We start from the raw sequence: 17,788 nt of genomic DNA, 5'->3' as shown, positions 1-17,788 counted from the left end.
GAAGCGGCTGGCAGCGGGGCCACCCCGGAGGCTGAGGCGGCGGGGGGTGCGAGCCCTGGGGGAGTCAGGCCCCTCCCCGAGGAACAGCCACAACCACCGAGCCTCTCACTCCTCAAGCAGGAGCCCTCGCAGCTCAACGCTGGGGGCTTCTCAGGGGTCCCGCCACCGGCCCGGCCAAGCGCAAGTGAGACCCCAGGGGCCGGCAGGCGGGTAGTGGCACCTGCGGGCGCCCCAAGCCCGGGCTCGGGAAGGTGGTCAAAGAGGGGTCACGGGGGAGGGGCCGGGCGGCGAGGACCTGGGGAGGGGCGGGGCGGGAGGGGGCAAGCGAGGTCTGGCCCCCGATTTCCGAAGCTCAGTGTCCCCACCCGACTCCCAGCCGCACACCGAGCGTCCCCTCCAGCGGGGACCCCCGCCACCACGGTCGGGCAGTCCCACTCCCCTCACCTGGCTCGGCTGCTCTGCCTGCTCCGAGGACGCCATCTTTCTGAGGCCTGACTAATCAATCGCCGCGGGGCGAGGCTTCTCCCAGGCGCCCTCGCTCTCGCACTCCCGCCCAGACTAAAGTAGCCGAACCGAGCTTATCGATGGTGGCCACCCGGGGAGGAGGGGGGAACTCCCAGGTCGAATCACCTCGCACAATTGTCATCAGGTCTCTGCTTTCTAGAAAGATCCGACGTCTGTCCTTTTTGCATTCATATATGCATATTCATATATCTGCATATATATATATATATTATTCTTATTGAATTAAACCTCTGCCCATCCCCACAAGCGCATTGGGCTCATGTAGGGACTGGCTAAGTATTTAATAAATGAATGAATGAGAAGAAACTTGGAAATTAATGAGTCAGTTCAGTACCATTTGTTGAGTGCCTACTTTTGCCAGGCACTTTGGTAGGCACTAGAAATAAAAAGATCCAAGACTCAACCCCTGCTCCCAAGTACAGGCCAAACACACACAAACACACACACGCACACGCACACACACATACATTACAGCATTTTGGAGATGGGAGTCTGATGACATTGTGCAGATCTATTAGGAGAACACAACAGGAGGCTTCTTGGAGGGGAGAGTGTAAATACAAAATTTACACGAAATGGTTGCAGACATTGGAATTATCAGTTCATGTAGCTGTGTTTTATGGGTTGTGACATACTCAAATGTGTTGCCTCGTCATCCCGTCCACTAAAAGGTTGAGGTTTCGATTCCGTCAGGGCACATACCTGGGTTTGGGGTTTGATCAACCGATAGATATGAGTCTCTCTCTCTCTCTCTCTCTCTCTCTCTCTCTCTCTCTCTCTCTCTCTGTTTTCTCCTCTCTCTTCTCTCTTCCTCTCTCTAAAAAAATCAATGAAAACATCCTCGGGTGAGGATTTTTTTAAAGTGTCTCAACAGTTCCTTCTAACAAACACTTTTAAATAGCTAACCTTATTAGATAATATCTCATTTTCCTTTCATAAACAAAATACGAGACTGACCCTGAATAAATGTGGGCTGATAAGTACTTCTTGTTTACATAAAAGGACCCCTTTGTTGTTGTTGTAGTTGAGTGGAAGGGAGGCAGAAAGGGAGGGAGAGGGAGGAAAGAGAGGAGGAGGGGGAGAAAAACATCACTGTGAGAAAGACACATCATTGGTTACCTCCAGCACGCCCACCCCCTACCCTCCACTGGTGCCAGAGATTGAATCTGCAGCCCAGGTACATGCCCTGGTCCAGAATGGAACCCGTGACCCTTCCGTGCACAGGCCAACGCTCTAACCACTGAGAAACACCGGCAGGGCTAAAAGGACCCCTTTTAAGCAAGGAACCGTTTTTGATAAATTTTTATTATTTCAATCTTAAAGATTGTGTTTTCATGGGAAAAACACACAGACTCTTCCGTAAATAGCAGTATTAGAACAAGGACAAATATATTGTCAAGCAGCATCTGGACAATCTCAGTGATGTGGCTGGCGTTTCCACTTTCCTCTCTGATTTCATTTAGACTGTAATATTTACCTATTTACTTTTTGTTATGAGTCCAACCCAAGTTGCACGATTGAAGCAGGGAGTTGAACGGAAATGTGTTATTATCTTATGCTTCTCTGTTATGTTTTTCAGCAAGACTGAAACAGCCTCATCATTTTATTTATTTTTTTTTTTTTTGCTTCATCAATTTTTAAAATTGACTTCCTTCAGATCAGCCTGAAAGATGGGGCATCTTACAGAACTTTTCGGGTTAGAAAGGGAGAACAAATTAACAGGGCAATGACAGACTCAAAGTATTCATATTATACATGTATACATGCAAATAGGAGTGCTCTAACAATTCAAGGGAGTATGTGTGCGTATCGTCCATAATGCAAAATAAACCCCTATTGACCTCATTTTGAACGCGCGATTGCTACTACTAAATACTATAAGGCAGGAAAACACTCTTCCTAGGTCGCATTGGGCGACGTAACCAAGTCGGCTTTGCACCCAGATACTACAGCTCCCGGCATGGCCCGGGGGCCGCACGCGATTAGCATTTATTAGAACTACATCTCCCGGCGTCCCTTTGGTCCCATGCGTGATTTGCTACAGAGAGAACTACATCTCCCGGCATGCCAGGGGAGTAGGTGGAAGACACCGGCAACTAGCCTCAGCGACTTCCCGGAGTCAATCAGGTCCCGCTCCGGCAGAGGATGGAGGCGTCTTGGGGCGCCAGTGATCCGGAACCCGGCGATAATCAGGCTCTAAAGCCGTGTCTGCTGCGCCGCAACCACAGCCGCGAACAGTACGGCGTGGCGGCCTCCTGTCTGGAGGATCTGAGGAGCAAAGGTAGGCACGGACCGGGGACCGAGGCGAGGCCTTGGGGGGCCGGGGCTGAGGGGTTGCGGGGTCGGTGAGGATGTCGGCGGGGGCAAGGCGGGGTGAAGAGAGGCGACTCGGGATTCTTGAAGCTCTTGGAGCCTTGGGACAGGAATGACTCCCGTGGGAATAGCGATTTACAAGTTTCGAAGCGTTTACAAGCGCTTTAACTTATCTCGTGCGAAACTCATCGTGGTGGAAAGGCAGACGGGAAGCATTGTGCAAATTAAAACAGACTCGATTTAGGTACCATGCCTAAAGTCATTTAGATTTTAGACCAATCCCAGCCTACTGCATTCTTATCACTGGGCTCTCTAAGGTGAGCCCATGGCGGGGTGGGGCGGGTTTCCACCCTCAGCTCTGCCAGGTACCTGTGCGATAAAGAGGGAGCTGCTTGCTACCGACGATTCTGGAGGCCCAGACAAAAATCGCATGTTGTGATGAGTTGACAGAAGTCCTGAGCCCGGCCCCATGTTGCTACTAGCTACTTGATCTTGCACTAACCCACCATCTCTCCACCCTCAGTTTGCTCATTGGCAGTGGATATAGTATTTCCAGCCCTGCTTCCCGGGATTATCAGGACTCTCAGAGGATACATGCAAATAATTTACAAGCGTTATTAGTCCGTAGAAATAAATTGTTTAAAGAAATTCTACCAGCTAAACGTCTGAGTGGTCCCCAGGCATGTAGTCCCAGTGTGTGCCAGGATTCAGTGCTTCCCACCCCCGCCCCACCCCCCGCCCCGTGGTCATCAGGCCCCAGAGAAGGCATGCAGAAGTCTTTCCGAGCCCAAAGTACTATACATGCTTTAGTGCCACGGCTTTTGCCATATGTCTTTACATGTATTTATTTATTTTTGGCTTTAGGGTACAGTTGAGTGCCCTTTCACTGCCAGGTTGCAGTTGGCACAGAGGCCCAGTAAGTGCTGTGTTCTCTGGAGCGTCCCCTCCATTTGGGAGGTAGACAACATTGCCTTGAGGATATTTGTAGTCTTGGCTACTTCTCTGCTTACTCTAGTCTCATTAGCATCTTAGGCTACCGATACAAGTTTCTGCTTCTTTATACTCTTCTGTAGGTTATAAAGGCTGCAAAGAAAGATACTACAGAGAACAAAAAGCATAACTTTTCTGTTTTACATTTTACACAGAAGAATTTAAGACGATCACTGAATAAATGAATGAAAGACCGCTTGTTTACAAGGAATTGAGCCAGATTCTGCAGGTGTAAATACCAGTGCCATCATTTAATGTGTGATCGTGGGCAAGCTGCTTAACTTCTCCGAGCCTTGGGTTTGATGTCTGTAGAATGGCAGTAACAATAGCATCTACCTTCTGGGATTGTTATGAGATGCCCAGCCCTTAGAACAGTACCAGGCACATGAAAGTGTTATATTCGTGCTGCTAAAGTTGTAGTTATTGTAGTTATCATTATCTTCTGGGACTCTGCTAGGCCCCAGGGGCATACAAATTGAGAGTGAAAGGGTACATGTCATTTCTTTATGGATACTTGTCAATCACCAAATGTTTTCTTTCTCTCAGCCTATGACATCCTGGCCATTGATAAGTCCCTGGCACCAATCACCTTGGTCCTGGCAGAGGATGGCACCATAGTGGATGATGACGATTACTTCCTGTGTCTGCCTTCTAACACTAAGTTTGTGGCATTGGCCGGTAATGAGAAGTGGGCGTACAACAACTCAGGTAAGAAAGGCTGGCAGCGTACAAATATCTGTGCAATACGGTATCCATCAGGATTCATGTTACTGCTCAGGCTCCTGGTTACTGTTTGTCTGACGGTCTAGGAATGCCGGATATGGTGCTGAGTCTGGGGGTGAAGATGGGCCCAATTCTCAAGTGACTCACAGACCAACAGCAACTAAAATGCAGTGTGGCAGAGCGATCAGTGCCACAGGAAGAGTCAGGCTGCCCCATCTGAATCCAGGCTCTGCCATTTGCTAGCCGTGTGACCTTGGCCAAATTACCTAACTTCTCGGCACCTAATTGAGATGATAATTATGGTACTTGTCTCCTAGGATGGTTGGAAGGAGAATAGGACATAGTGCATGTTAAACCAGGGTTTCTCAATACTGCTACTGACATTTTGGGCTGGAGAATTCTTTGCTGTGGGGCTGTCCTGTGCATTGTAGAAAGTTTAGCAGCATCCCTGGTCTTTGCCCTCTATTTGCCAGTAGCACCTCCTCACCCCAGTTATGACCATTGTCAAATGTCTCCTGGGGAGCAAAATCACTCCCAGTTGAGAACCTCTGACAGAAAGCTGTTAGATCTTACCTGTCACACAGTTGAAAGACCCCCGGAGGGAGTCCCTCACTCTGTCCCACGGATCGACAGCGACCCCAATCAACCGCAGGAGGCGTCACTTGATGCAAACAGCAAGAGGATTTATTCCAGCGCGCTGGGGCTCGACTCGTAACTCACACTAGAGCAGCGAAGACGAGCCCCGAGCAGAAAATTTTACAGGCTTATAAAGGCAAAAATCACACATTGGGAGGGGTCACACATGTGAGGGAGGAAGAGAGGACAAAGCTGCCGGGAAATTCCAACAGGGCTCGTTAATAACATGTTTAATGACAGGGCTTAAGTTTTCAGTCAACAGTCCCATCTGGTAATCTCATATCTTATCTGTCAGAGCACTATTTGCTCTGTCTGGGGCTGTTTCCTGGGACAGCTTTAAGGGTCTCGTTCCCATTGTCAGAGCACTATTTGCTCTGTCTGCTCTTTACTCGGGGCTTGAAAAAGCAAAAATGTTTTATTCTTTCACAGTAAGGGCTCAATAAACGTTACCTGTCAGCGTCATCACCGGGGATGCAAAGGGAACTAACATTGATGAGCAAGGATCAAAGAGCTAAAGAAGTGGCTTAAGGAAAGTCCTCATGCAGCTAAATTGAGGAACTAACCTTCAGCAATGGCTCTACCAGCTAACTTTGTCCCCCAGGGACAGCAGTAGCCGCAGCCCCTCCAATCAAGGGCAAGACCAATCCACAGGCATAGTGAGTTTTGTATACTCAGAGACCCAAAACTAACCCAAGGGGAAGTGTGATAGGATCCTGAGTATGTGTGAGCACACTTGGGGTATAAGTAGCTACTTTCCACAAACGAATAAAGAGCAGTTACATGCAGAAATAAAGTGAAGCCTGGCCGGTGTGGCTCTGTGGTTGAGCATCGACCCATGACCAAGAGGTCATCAGTTCAATTCCCAGTCAGAGCTCATGCCTGGGTTTCAGGCTCGATCCTCAGTAGGGGGCATGCAGGAGGCAGTCAATCAATGATTTTCTATCATCATTGATGTTTCTCCCTCTCTCACCCTCTCCCTTCCTCTCTGAAATCAATTAAAAAAAATTTTTTAAATATGGAAGAAGAGGGAAAATTAGTTGGAGATTGGCTTTCCCATAACCTTGAGAAAAGGTGCTTTCTTCTCCATTGAAATTATTCTAAACTAGAGGCCCAATGCATGAAATTCGTGCAAGGGGCTTGGGCCCCCCCCACCCACGCCCTACTCCCTCATCCCCACCCCCCACCCCACCACCACCACTGCTACCTTTGCCTCAGCCCTCACAGCCTGGGCTTCATCCGGAAGGTCTTCAGGGCTAATTAGCATATTACACTTTTATTATTACAGATGGTCAGTCAGAAGGATGTGCAGACATGCTGGAGGGCTGTGTGTGTTCGGGGGGAGGTGAAACAATACTTTCAGTTCATCTGACTGTGACTGGCCTTTTCCCCCACATGTCAGACGGAGGTACCGCTTGGATTTCCCAGGAGTCCGTGGATGTAGATGAAACAGACAGCGGGGCAGAGTTGAAGTGGAAGAATGTGGCCAGGCAGCTGAGAGAAGATCTGTCCAGCATCGTTCTTCTGTCAGAGGAGGACCTCCAAGTAAGCTTCCTCCACAGCTCACAGCCACGCGTCTGGCCTCTGCCGCCCACAACAGTTTCTCAGTTTCCATGGGTCTTGCCATAATACTTTTATTATTTATTAATGAGAGAGAAAGGGAGAGGGGAAAAGATTCAGAAACATCGATTAGAGAAACATCCTTGATCGGCTGCCTCCTGCACGCCCTCCTGCTGGGGATTGAGCCTGCATCCCAGGCATGTGCCCTGACCGGGAATTGAACTGGTGACCTCTTGGTTCATGGGTCTGTGCTCAGCCACTGAGCCACACCAGCTGGGCTTATTTATTTATTTAAATATATTTTTATTGATTTCAGAGAGGAAGGGAGAGGGAGAGAGAGATAGAAACATCGATGATGAGAGAGAATTATTGATCGGCTGCCTCTTGCACGCCCTGTATTGGAGATCAAGCCCGCAACTCAGGCATGTGCCCTTGACCAGAATCGAACCCGGGACCTTTCAGTCTGCAGGCCGATGCTCTATCCACTGAGCTAAACCAGCTAGGGCTGGGCTTATTTATTAATTTTTAAATATTTCTTAAATGACAACCAAGATTCTTCATTTTCTAATTTGCTCACCTGGAATAGGAATTTTTCAATTCCCACCTTGCACCGGAATCATCTGTGGAACTTTTTATTTATTTATTTATTTATTTATTTAATATATTTTATTAATTTTTTACAAAGAGGAAGGTAGAGGGATAGAGAGTTAGAAACATCGATGAGAGAGAAACATTGACCAGCTGCCTCCTGCCCACTCCCCACTGGGGATGTGCCCGCAACCAAGGTACATGCCCTTGACTGGAATCGAACCTGGGACCCTTCAGTCCGCAAGCTGACGCTCTATCCACTGAGCCACACCGGTTAGGGCTGTGGAACTTTTTAAAAATACCGATGCTCAGGTCCCACCTAGACCTATTGGGCCCACTATGGGGGTCTAGGATGTTCTGCTAGAGAATGTGGAGGTGCAGAAGCTCGATTAAAGTCCCAGCTCCATCACTATGACTTTGAGCCAGTAACTTAGCTTCTCTGCCGGCATTACCTCCAGTAAAGTTGAGATGAAAATGTGTGTGTTAACTCAGAAGACTGTTTATTGAGTCCCTGCCCTGTGTCTGGCATGCCTCTGTATACTGGGGTCCAGTAGTGAACAAGGCAGCCACAGTCGCTGTTCTAATGGAACTTGAATTCTGGTGAAGGGAGGCAGACAAAACAAGAAATGAATGGTACAGAGCGATGTGTCCAGAATGAGGGGGTTACTCTAGATTGGGAGGTCAGGGAAGGCTCCCTTCAAGGAGGTGACCTTTGGTTAATTTGTAAACGTATATATTTATTTTGAATAAATAATACATTCACATGTTTAAAAACCCAAGAGGTATAGAAGGCTATCCAGGTAGCTAAAAAGGGACAAGAGCCCGTGTCCACCAGCTGATGAATAAGTAATAACGTGACAGATCCACCTGATGGAGTATTATTCAGCCATAAGAAGGAGTGAGTTATGCCCTAACCGGTTTGGCTCAGTGGATAGAGCATCAGCCTGTGAACTGAAAGGTCCCAGGTTCGATTCCAGTCAAGGGCATGTACCTTGGTTGCGGGCACATCCCCAGGAGGTGTGCAGGAGGCAGCTGATCGATGTTTCTCTCTCATCAATGTTTCTAACTCTCCCTCTCCCTTCCTCGCTGTAAAAAATCAATAAAATATATTTTTTTTAAAAAGGAGTGAGTTGTCAATACACACTACAACGTAGATAAATCCTGGAAACTGTGCTAAGGAAAAGAAGCCAGCCATGAAAGGCCACATATTTTATGACAGCAGTTATAAAGAAAGGGTCAGAATACACAAACCTGTAGCGATAGAAAGTAGGTTAGTGGTTGCCTAGGGCTGGAGTTGGTGGGGAGCTTTGAGGAGATATAGGGAGTGACCCCTAATAGGTATGGGGTTTCTTTTTGGGGGAATGAAAATGTTCTAAAATGATTGTGCTGATGATTACAGAATCCTGTGAATATTCCAAAACCCACTGAATTGTACATTTAGAGGGTGAATTGTATGGTATGAAATTATATCTCAATAAAACTGCTGGGGGGGTAAGGGGTGTATACAGGAAAGTGTGACTCCTGCCTCTTTGCTACCCAGGCTTCCCTTCCTGAAGACAGCCAACCTGTCAGTTTCCTCCTATTCCAGAGATATTTTATATACAAATTGTAGGGAGCGGCTATATCCGAGGCTTGACCCTAGAGCCGCTCCCTACAATAAATATGTGTGTTTTCTCCTCCTCCCCTATATTACACAAACAGAAGCATATCTACTCTAAGTATTTGGAGAGTATCCAGATCAACATATAAGAGGCATCCTGGTTCTTTTTTACCACCGCATAGTACTGCATGTCATGCAGGTACCGTGGTTTGTTTAACGAGTCTCCCCCGCTGTGGGACGTCTCGGTTGTCATCAGACAATGCTGCAAAAAACCTTACACCAGGGACATTTTGCACACTTGCACGCACGTGTATAGAAGCGTAGTTGGTAAACACTGGTAGGTTTCTGAGAGCTGGCGATTAAATTGAGAGCTGAAGGACGGGGTGGAGCCAGCCTTGGAAGGCTGGGGCCAGAGTGTTCCAGGCAGGTGGAAGGCAGGAGCAAGCTTGAGTTTGTTTTTTGTTGTTATTGTTTTTTAATATTTTTATTGATTTCAAAGAGGAAGGGAGAGGGAAAGAGAGATGGAAACATCAATGATGAAAAAGAACCACTGATCGGCTGCCTCCTGCACGCCCCCTACTGGGGGTCCAGCCCACTACCCGGGCATGTGCCCTTGACCAGAATCGAACCTGGGACCTTTCAGTCCGCAGGCCGACGCTCTATCCCCAGGGTTGGCAAACTGCGGCTCGCGAGCCACATGCAGCTCTTTGGCCCCTTGAGTGTGGCTCTTCCACAAAATACCACGGCCTGGGCAAGTCTATTTTGAAGAAGTGGCGTTAGAAGAAGTTGAAGTTTAAAAAATTTGGCTCTCAAAAGAAATTTCCATCGTTGTACTGTTGATATTTGGCTCTGTTGACTAATGAGTTTGCCGACCACTGCTCTATCCACTGAGCCAAACCAGCTAGGGCTAAAATAGTCTTTTAAAGCTATAAACATGTTTAAGGTTTAAATGATTAGAAAAAGTTTTGCTTAGAATAACCCGAGATCGATTCATTATATAAATAATCACATACCTTCTTTATATTCTGTACAATTGGGTTTTTTAATATCAGGATTTTATTTAGTTTTTCATGAGGCATTAGGGCGTCATTTTCTGAATTTTTTCACCAGAGGAAAACTGAAAACATTGCATGCTTTTCTCTTGAATCCTAAGCAGCCATTAGGTAACTTTGGAAAATAGATTAAATGAGTCTGTGAAACTGATGAATTTGAGAGAGATAAGAGCATGCTTAGAAAGTACTTGTAGCCCCGCCTGGTGTGATTCAGTTGGCACTGTCTTGTGCACCAAAGGCTTGCCAGTTGGATTCCCAATCAGGGTACATGCCTCGGTGGCAGGCTGGATCCCTGGGGGAGGGCATGCAGGAGGCAGCTGATCGATGTTGCATTCTCACATCCATGTTTCTCTCTCCCTCTCTCTTCGCTTCCTCTCTCTCTAAAAAAGCAATAAACTATTCTTTAAAAAAAGAAAAAGAGAGAAAGTGCTTGTATGTTTCTTAAAGTCTGTATTTGTTTGTTAGGTGCTCATCGATGTTCCCTGTTCAGACCTGGCTCAGGAACTGTGCCAAAGTTGTGTCACAGTCCAGGGGCTCCAGAACACCCTCCAGCAGGTGCTGGACCAGAGAGAGGAAGCCCGTCAGTCCAAGCAGCTCCTGGAGCTCTACCTCCGGGCTTTGGAGAAGGAGGGCAGCATCTTGTCAAAGCAGCCAGGTAGGCCTCACCGGCTGGGGGAGTTACACCGGGAACTGGGTGCCGTAGAGCCTTTCCTTGAGAGAGAACCAATTGTGACGTAGCCCACAGCAGGGAAGCCACAGCTGCTGGCATCTTGAAATGACGTTTCCGTCCTGCCCTGATTCCTCTGGCTGGCGGTGTGTGGGCTGTGTTCACGCACAGTGCTGATCTCCATCTCACGTCTGCTTTGCAGAGTCCCAAGCTGGCTTCGGTGACGAGAGGGATGCCGTGGACACGGGTCTGAGCAGAGAGCACTCCTCCGAAACTGCCCTTTCTAGCCAGATCCTCACCGCACTGAAGGAGAAGCCCGCTCCCGAGCTGAGTTTGTCCAGCCAGGACTTGGAGGTGGGCGAGAAGCTGGGAGCCTGACCTACAGAGAGCGGCTCCCCCTGGAGGTGTAGCATAGCCCTGCAGAGGCTTGTGGGGGATGTTTTTCACCTCTGCAGACCCTGAGTCTTAGCTGCCAGGTTGCCTATTATATGCCAGAGCCTTTGCAAACATCGCATGTAATCCCAATCAGAATGGCTTGCACAAAGTGGATGCACTCCCACAGGTCATCAAACATTACTTTCTGATCCAAAGTGGGCAATGAGGTGAGGAAGCCTGATAGGGAGGAACAGCAGGCTCAGCTTCTGCCCCGGCTTCCGCACTGTCCGTGGTTACAGAGGGGTCGCAGGCAGTCGCACATACACGATCCCAGGGAAAGGCACACTCGAGGGGCCGCCCTGCGCCGGCCCTAAGACCAGGGAACTCAAAGCTTGACGAAGAGAACCCATCACAGGGGGGCTGCTGCTTACTCTCACCTTTGTCCCTGTCCCAACTACCTCCGCCCTGTAGCTAGAAGGGAAGGAAACTGGATTGACTTGAACGTGGCTACATTTCCTGTAAGTGGAGGACTTTGTAGTGGCTCCAAGTAAACTTCCCAAAGAGCCTTTCCTGTTGGTGGTGTGGTCAGAGAAGGCCCAGGACAGCTTACTGTGAAGGAGACCCGGCATTTCCGCAGGGACATAACCAACGCGAATCGCCCAACTGCACTCCCCTAAAGAAGCCGTGGGAGCAGCAGGAGAGGGGGCAGAGGTCGTGGCTCTCAGTGGCTCTTATTCTTGCCGCAGTTGGTCACCAAGGAAGACCCCAAGGCCCTGGCCGTTGCTCTGCACTGGGACGTGAAGGAGACGGAAACTGTTCAACAGGCCTGTGAGCAGGAGCTGAGCCTGCGCCTCCAGCAGGTACAGAGTCTGCACTCTCTCAGGAGCATCTCAGCGCGGAGGGACTCACTGCCCGGAGACCCGCAGAATCCCAAACGAGCCAGGCAAGACCCCGCATAGCTGTAGCCGCAGATACGCCAAAGAGAGCCGTGTGACCTCGGTTTTGTTACCGGTAAATCCCTGCAGCCTTTCCAGCTACCTGTGTGTTACTCTGCCCCTGCCTTGGAGCACGGTCTCCTGGGAGAGGCTGGAAGACTGTTCCCGACCTCCGCACCTGCCCTCCTGCCCATTTTGAATGATGTAGCTGCACCGATACACCCACCTCCTCTACATGTTCCTATGTCCTCTATTCTAAATGGCGAAGGACAGTGAAAAGAAATTGTCATACTTGTTTTTTTTCATTGTCATACTTCAGACTCACCATCCTGTTCTAAAGATAGAAACGCAGAATTTAAACAAATAATGGTAAAGAAGGTGGCACAATAGTGTTGATTATGGCCACAAACTTGTTTCTCAAATTAATTAACTTTTTTATTTGTTCAAAGGCACATATTAAGTTTGCAGACCTTAGGGACACGGAGAGTCTCGCGATTTCTAATATCCAATTCAGTATTGTTGAATTGTATCTGAAACCCTTCTCAGTTTTCTAATATGTTTTATCAGCAGGGGGGGTAAGAGGTCATTAAATCGATTTCCACGTGACATGACTGAGGCTCTCTGGGTGCAAAGCGGAGACTTCTGGTTTACATACTTCTTTTTCTGTGCAAACTTACTCTTCAGGTTTTGTACCTCTCCCTGCAGGGAAAAGGTAACGGGTTATCAGGGACTTCATTTTTTTAAGCATGCTTAGGGGAAAGTAGAATGCTGTTACGAGATACATTGGCTAATTATTATTTTAGGCTCATTATTCAATGACAAAATACAGCAGTAAGTTCCGGGGCCAGGGTGGGTGCAGAACACACAGAACAGAGAACCTTTCCTTCTGTGATCTCTAAGGAGGGCTCCGCTGCACTCAGCACCCTTTCCCTAAGGCCTCACCCTGGGTTCTCACTGCTTAGCCCATCGCCTTGCCTTTCCGATAGCACCTTTTGTTACGCCTCCTTAATTACCCTCAAACGAAAGCCAGGGCTGATAGCCTGCCTACATGTGTACTTTCAAGAGCACTGACATAATACCCCAAATAAGGGGTATTTTTGTAAGAAACAAAAGGAGAATTTCCAATAAAATGGCATGTATCTCAGGATCCTGGTCTCTGTCTGGACATGACTATACCGACGGCACAATGACACTGTAAGATGCTTGTCCTTGGACACTGAATCACCGTGAGCTTGACAGGCAGCCAGACACGGGTGTGTAGTGATTGTCAACTCAAATACCACAAGCATCACTGCCCTTTGTATTGGGATTTCCCCTGTCAGTGACCTTCTGAACAAATAACATCTGTACTTCTCTTTTACAGGGTAGTTGCATTCTTGAAAGATCCAGGGAACATCAAAACTGGGGAAAATACTTTGTATTTCTATGTAAAACAGAATTCAGTTTAAGCTAGGATAATTTAGAACAGGTTTTCATCCCTATGAGTGCCCAGCATGGCGATCAAAAGTCACATGGATGTGGGACAATTCTCCACTGTGTGGAATTGTCCTATAGCTTGCTGGAAGACGCGCATCCCACCTCCCACCCCCCTCCCCTCAATGCCGGTAGCAGCCTTCACTTATTGAGATAACTGAAAGCTTCCCCACATGTTTTCCCAATGCCCCGATGGGACAGTGATGCCGGCTGCACCTACCACATTGGTGCCTCACAAAACTACATGAGCCGAGCAAGGCGTGGCTCGGCGCCTCATTTTGTGCACGAGCAGAGCGGTGCTCAGGGGTTGACTGGCCTCATGTCACAGTTGGGGGCCAGGATTCAAAGGCAGGTCCTGTGGTTCTAATTCCCCTGCTCTTTCCACCTGGATTTTCTTTTAGGTCCACTCCTCAGTTCCACATCCACATCACTGATTTTGCTCTCCTAATGTAGTAAGTTGGGAAAGGCCTAAAATGTCTGCAACATAATTGCCAAAAGGTTTCTAACTGTGGCCACGGTGAGGGTGGGATGAGAAGTAAATCAGCTTCGTGAGCACAATAGTAGCAGAAGCTGAAGAATGCTGTCTCCTCACCAGCCCTATCAGCATCTTATTATTGTCAAGTACACAGAGGAGCTTTGTTGGACCGGCTGTAGGAATTCTGTACTTGAAACAAAGTCACCAAGCATACCAGCTGCACAGGATAAAGGAAGAACTACGTGGGGTTTGGAGTGAGACAAGCCCATGTTGAGTCTAACCTTCTGGGACCTTAGTTGCCAAAAATGTAAGGTTAGGCTAAGGCCCCAAGACTGAAAGAGTGAAATGATGTGTGAGGACGCGCACAGTACCTAGCGGTGGACTAGAGTGGCTCCCTTTCATTTCCCTGGCGCAGAGATGGCGGGTGGAGCAAAGACAGGGCTTTCTGTCCTTAGGAGGCCCCATCTATGGGTCTCGAGGGAAAGGGCCTTAGACTGCAAACTCTGGCCCATGTGTTGGCCCATGTGCAGTGAGAGCGGTTGCAAACACGTTGCACTGCCCCCGGTCAGTCACCATGTACCTTCCTGCACCACTGTGCCTCCAGGCCTTCTCAAATAGAAGCGCAGCAGCACAGCAATCTCTCTAAAAACAGGAGGGCGGGAAGAAATGGAGGGAGAGCAGGGCGGCAGGGGACAAGAATGTCAACGAAAGCAGCTGGGGCTAATGAACTCCACATCAGCCGTATTCCATTCTTTCGACTCCAGTCAAGTGTCGGTCCCCATTAGGCAATTGGCTTTGACAAGAGCTGTGCTAATTACCACTTACCAACCTTTAATTTCTGGGTAAAAGCAAAAGGAAAAAAACTAATGGATTTTTCATTTTCCAGAAAGGAATAAAATAGTTGTCTGAACAAAACACACACACACACACACACACACACACAACTGCATTAATACAAGAATTATTAATGTGTCTTTGCTAACCAGATTATTTAGCTGTTTTTCTTTTTTTGCCTTCAGGGTTTTTCAACATTTGTAGGGTTTTGCCTTAAATTATTTTGGTTGTGTCTTTTATTACTTGAGGGTTTTTTTTTAATTCTTTATTGTTTTAAGTATTACACATGTCTCCTTTTCCCCCCATTGACCTCTCCCTGGTTGTTCCCATCCCCACAGCACATGCCCTCACCCCCCCCCGCCCCCCACTGTCTCTGTCCATGGGTTCTGCTTATATGCATGCATACAAGTGCTTTGGTTGATCTCTCACCCCTCCACCCCCAACCTGCCTTCCCTCTGAGGTTGGTCTGTTCGATGCTTCTATGTCTCTGGGTCTATTTTAGTTCCATCAGTTTATGTTGTTCTATTACTTGAGGGTTTTAAGGACCTTGAAAATGATCTAGTCCGGACACCCAGCCACTGCCTGAGTCCCCTACATGGCTGACTGCGGGGCTTGTCCTGTGTGGAAGCCTCCATGGAGGGGCCTGGACTCACTCCCCAGGAGACACACTGGGTTTTCAGATGGCAGAACCTTAAAGTTGGGTATTTGCTTGAATTAAATCACATAACACTTGCTCAATTACAAGGAAGTAAACCAACAGGTTAAGGCAGATACTGACTGGGTTTTCCTCAATATTTTCTAATACCATGTTACAAGAACTTCAACCAAAAAAATTCTAGCTTTTCTCCAGCTTGTAATTATTTTAATAAGACAAACATATGTATTCTTGACCACTTAACTACTTAATTATAAAGGAAAAGGGTAAGTCAGGGTTTTCATTAGGGTTCTGAGAAACGAAATAGTGGGTTGCTCAGCTGTCCTTTGCCTCTTCCTTTCTAGTTTAGAAACAGAAAACTTGCTTCTTTTTCTGCTTACATGACTTCCTCTTCTGATTTGTCCAATGAGGAATCCACATCTCCACCAAAGAAGCTACTACGGTTAAGATGTGGGTTATCCCGTCAGCAGGTGCCGTTAAATCAAGCCAAGTACCTCCCATGAGCTTACCGGCTTGAGTTTCCGAAAGCCTGGGAAGATTTGCTGTCAGCCCTGAGATGTGAATAGTGGGAAGGGATTTCTGTCAAGTGCTTATGTCACAATTCTCCCCGGCCGGTAGGGATCTATTCTGTGATGCATGCTGGGAATAAAGGCAAGAGGCGGAATGAGTTGTCCAGGCGCTGACGTCCCACATCTACACCTCTGACTATCCTCGACTACAGAAAGGTAGACGGTAAGAAAAGTCTACCAGAAACCTGACGGTAGGAAATTACCCTAATTACCCGTTTTACCCGACTTTATCATCATGTGCATATTAATCTAGTCTAACACGCGGTGGGTGCCCGTGCACGTTGTACTAATCCCCTGAGCTAAGGTAGGCTTGGGTTTGATGGATTGCCTGGCAGGCTCATTAGTTTAGCCTCGTTATCCTTCAGGTATCAGTTCAAAGTTAAAGTCCCATCTGAAGGACTGTGTATGTATGACCTCAATTGAAACTGGAAAACAATGGCCATGCTTTTCTTCCGGAAAAAATCTTCCAAGACAAAGTTCTGAAGGTTAGCTGGTCTTTCGGGCACACGTCGTCACCAGTGTGCTGACCCAATTACTGTCTCCTAAAGCTGCTGTGTTTGGAAATGCGGATGCCATTAAGGCTCTTCTATCACATTATACTTCCACTCAGCGAGTAATTATGACTATGAGCTCAGCTCTGCGGAAAACAGAACGGAACGGTCAGCAGTCAGACCCCGCGAGCCGCCCCCCGGTGTCAGAGGAGATCACAGTGTCCTCCCGCCAGCCTTTGCCGGCCTCCTCGGTGTTAGGCCTGACCCCCAGAAACTTGCCCTCACTCCAGGGATGCATCTCTAAGCGTTAAAGTTTAGCATCTAAAATCCTCACCCTGGAAGCTTTCTTTAGAATCTATGACCCAGGAGTTATACACATGTATAATCAAGCAAGGGTTTCAGTGCTGTGGGGGAAGAACTAAAAATCTGATGAAGGTTTTGAAACGGAGCAACTTGTTTACTTGAGCCGACCAAACTCCTGGTCCGCATGGGCTCAGCGTTGCTCTGCGTTAAATCCCAGAAAAGGAATCCCCCTCCTCGAACAATCATTCATGTCACTTCTGCGGGAAGTTGCTGAGGAGTGGGGAAACATAACGATTATAATACATACCAATACAGATGCACTGTGTCCAAACGAGGTCTGGACCCTGGGACGGACTGCAGGTCCCTGGATTAGGGGTGAGGCAAGCAGGCTGCACAGGCGGCGGCAGCACGGCTCACTGTTTGGGGTTTGAAAAAATCTGAAGCACTCATCCACGAAAAGAATTCTAACAAATGATTAACTTACTCATTACAAAGAGTAAGTATGCAACAGCAGGTTCAAATGTAACTTTTATGAACATGTCAGCATAATGTCTGTTTAATATCATGACATTTGTTTCTAAATAAATTTTTGCTAAATCATGAATAATAACCATTTTGCTCTTTGAGCGGTGTTAAAATTTGCTTTAAACGTAAGGGCAGTATTTTTTAAATTAGACAATTTATATCAATATAAACTGAAATAAGATGTTATTCTGAACCCTTAAGTATATAGCCCTTAGCTATTTTAAACCAAAGAAGGAAGAGGAAATGAAGGTGGAGGGAAAGCCCCGTGTTGCACTGAGTACAGTGCAGCAAAACCCACAAAAATCTATCAAAAGTATTCACTTTGGGTTCCCGGTTCCTCAAGACACTCAGTATTGGGCGCCACTGGAGTTTCAATTAAAAATACTTTTCAAATTACACAGAAACAAGAAGACAACTGCATAAAGAAGAAAGGTCACGGCTGCTTCATACACTTTATTTGGATCCATCGTTGCACTTCCTTGCACGAGCAATCGGTGGAGTT

At 47.6% G+C, this 17,788-nt stretch overlaps 2 protein-coding genes across 2 annotated transcripts in view; one reads left to right on the top strand and one right to left on the bottom strand.

Moving 5' to 3' along the window:
• The window catches only part of PEX14 (peroxisomal biogenesis factor 14), a 134,719-nt gene extending 134,224 nt beyond the window's left edge, over positions 1-495 (bottom strand). The window contains exon 1 of the mRNA XM_080654616.1: positions 445-495. Coding sequence (XP_080510742.1) covers positions 445-480 — 36 coding nt within the window. The 5' untranslated portion in view covers positions 481-495. The remainder of the gene's footprint in view (positions 1-444) is intronic.
• Positions 496-2,586: 2,091 nt separating this feature from the next.
• Positions 2,587-13,107, top strand: DFFA (DNA fragmentation factor subunit alpha). Its single transcript, XM_080658015.1, has 6 exons — positions 2,587-2,806; positions 4,375-4,536; positions 6,587-6,729; positions 10,450-10,639; positions 10,854-11,005; positions 11,773-13,107. The coding sequence occupies exons 1-6, from the start codon at positions 2,671-2,673 to the stop codon at positions 11,983-11,985; spliced, it is 996 nt and encodes a 331-aa protein (XP_080514141.1). The 5' UTR covers positions 2,587-2,670; the 3' UTR covers positions 11,986-13,107.
• Positions 13,108-17,788: the final 4,681 nt, after the last annotated feature.

The sequence above is a fragment of the Plecotus auritus genome (genome assembly GCF_963455305.1).
Source record: "Plecotus auritus genome assembly, chromosome: 2".
NCBI lineage: Eukaryota > Metazoa > Chordata > Mammalia > Chiroptera > Vespertilionidae > Plecotus > Plecotus auritus.
Note: the sequence above shows the minus strand (reverse complement) of the source record. Positions and strands in the feature narration are given on the sequence as shown.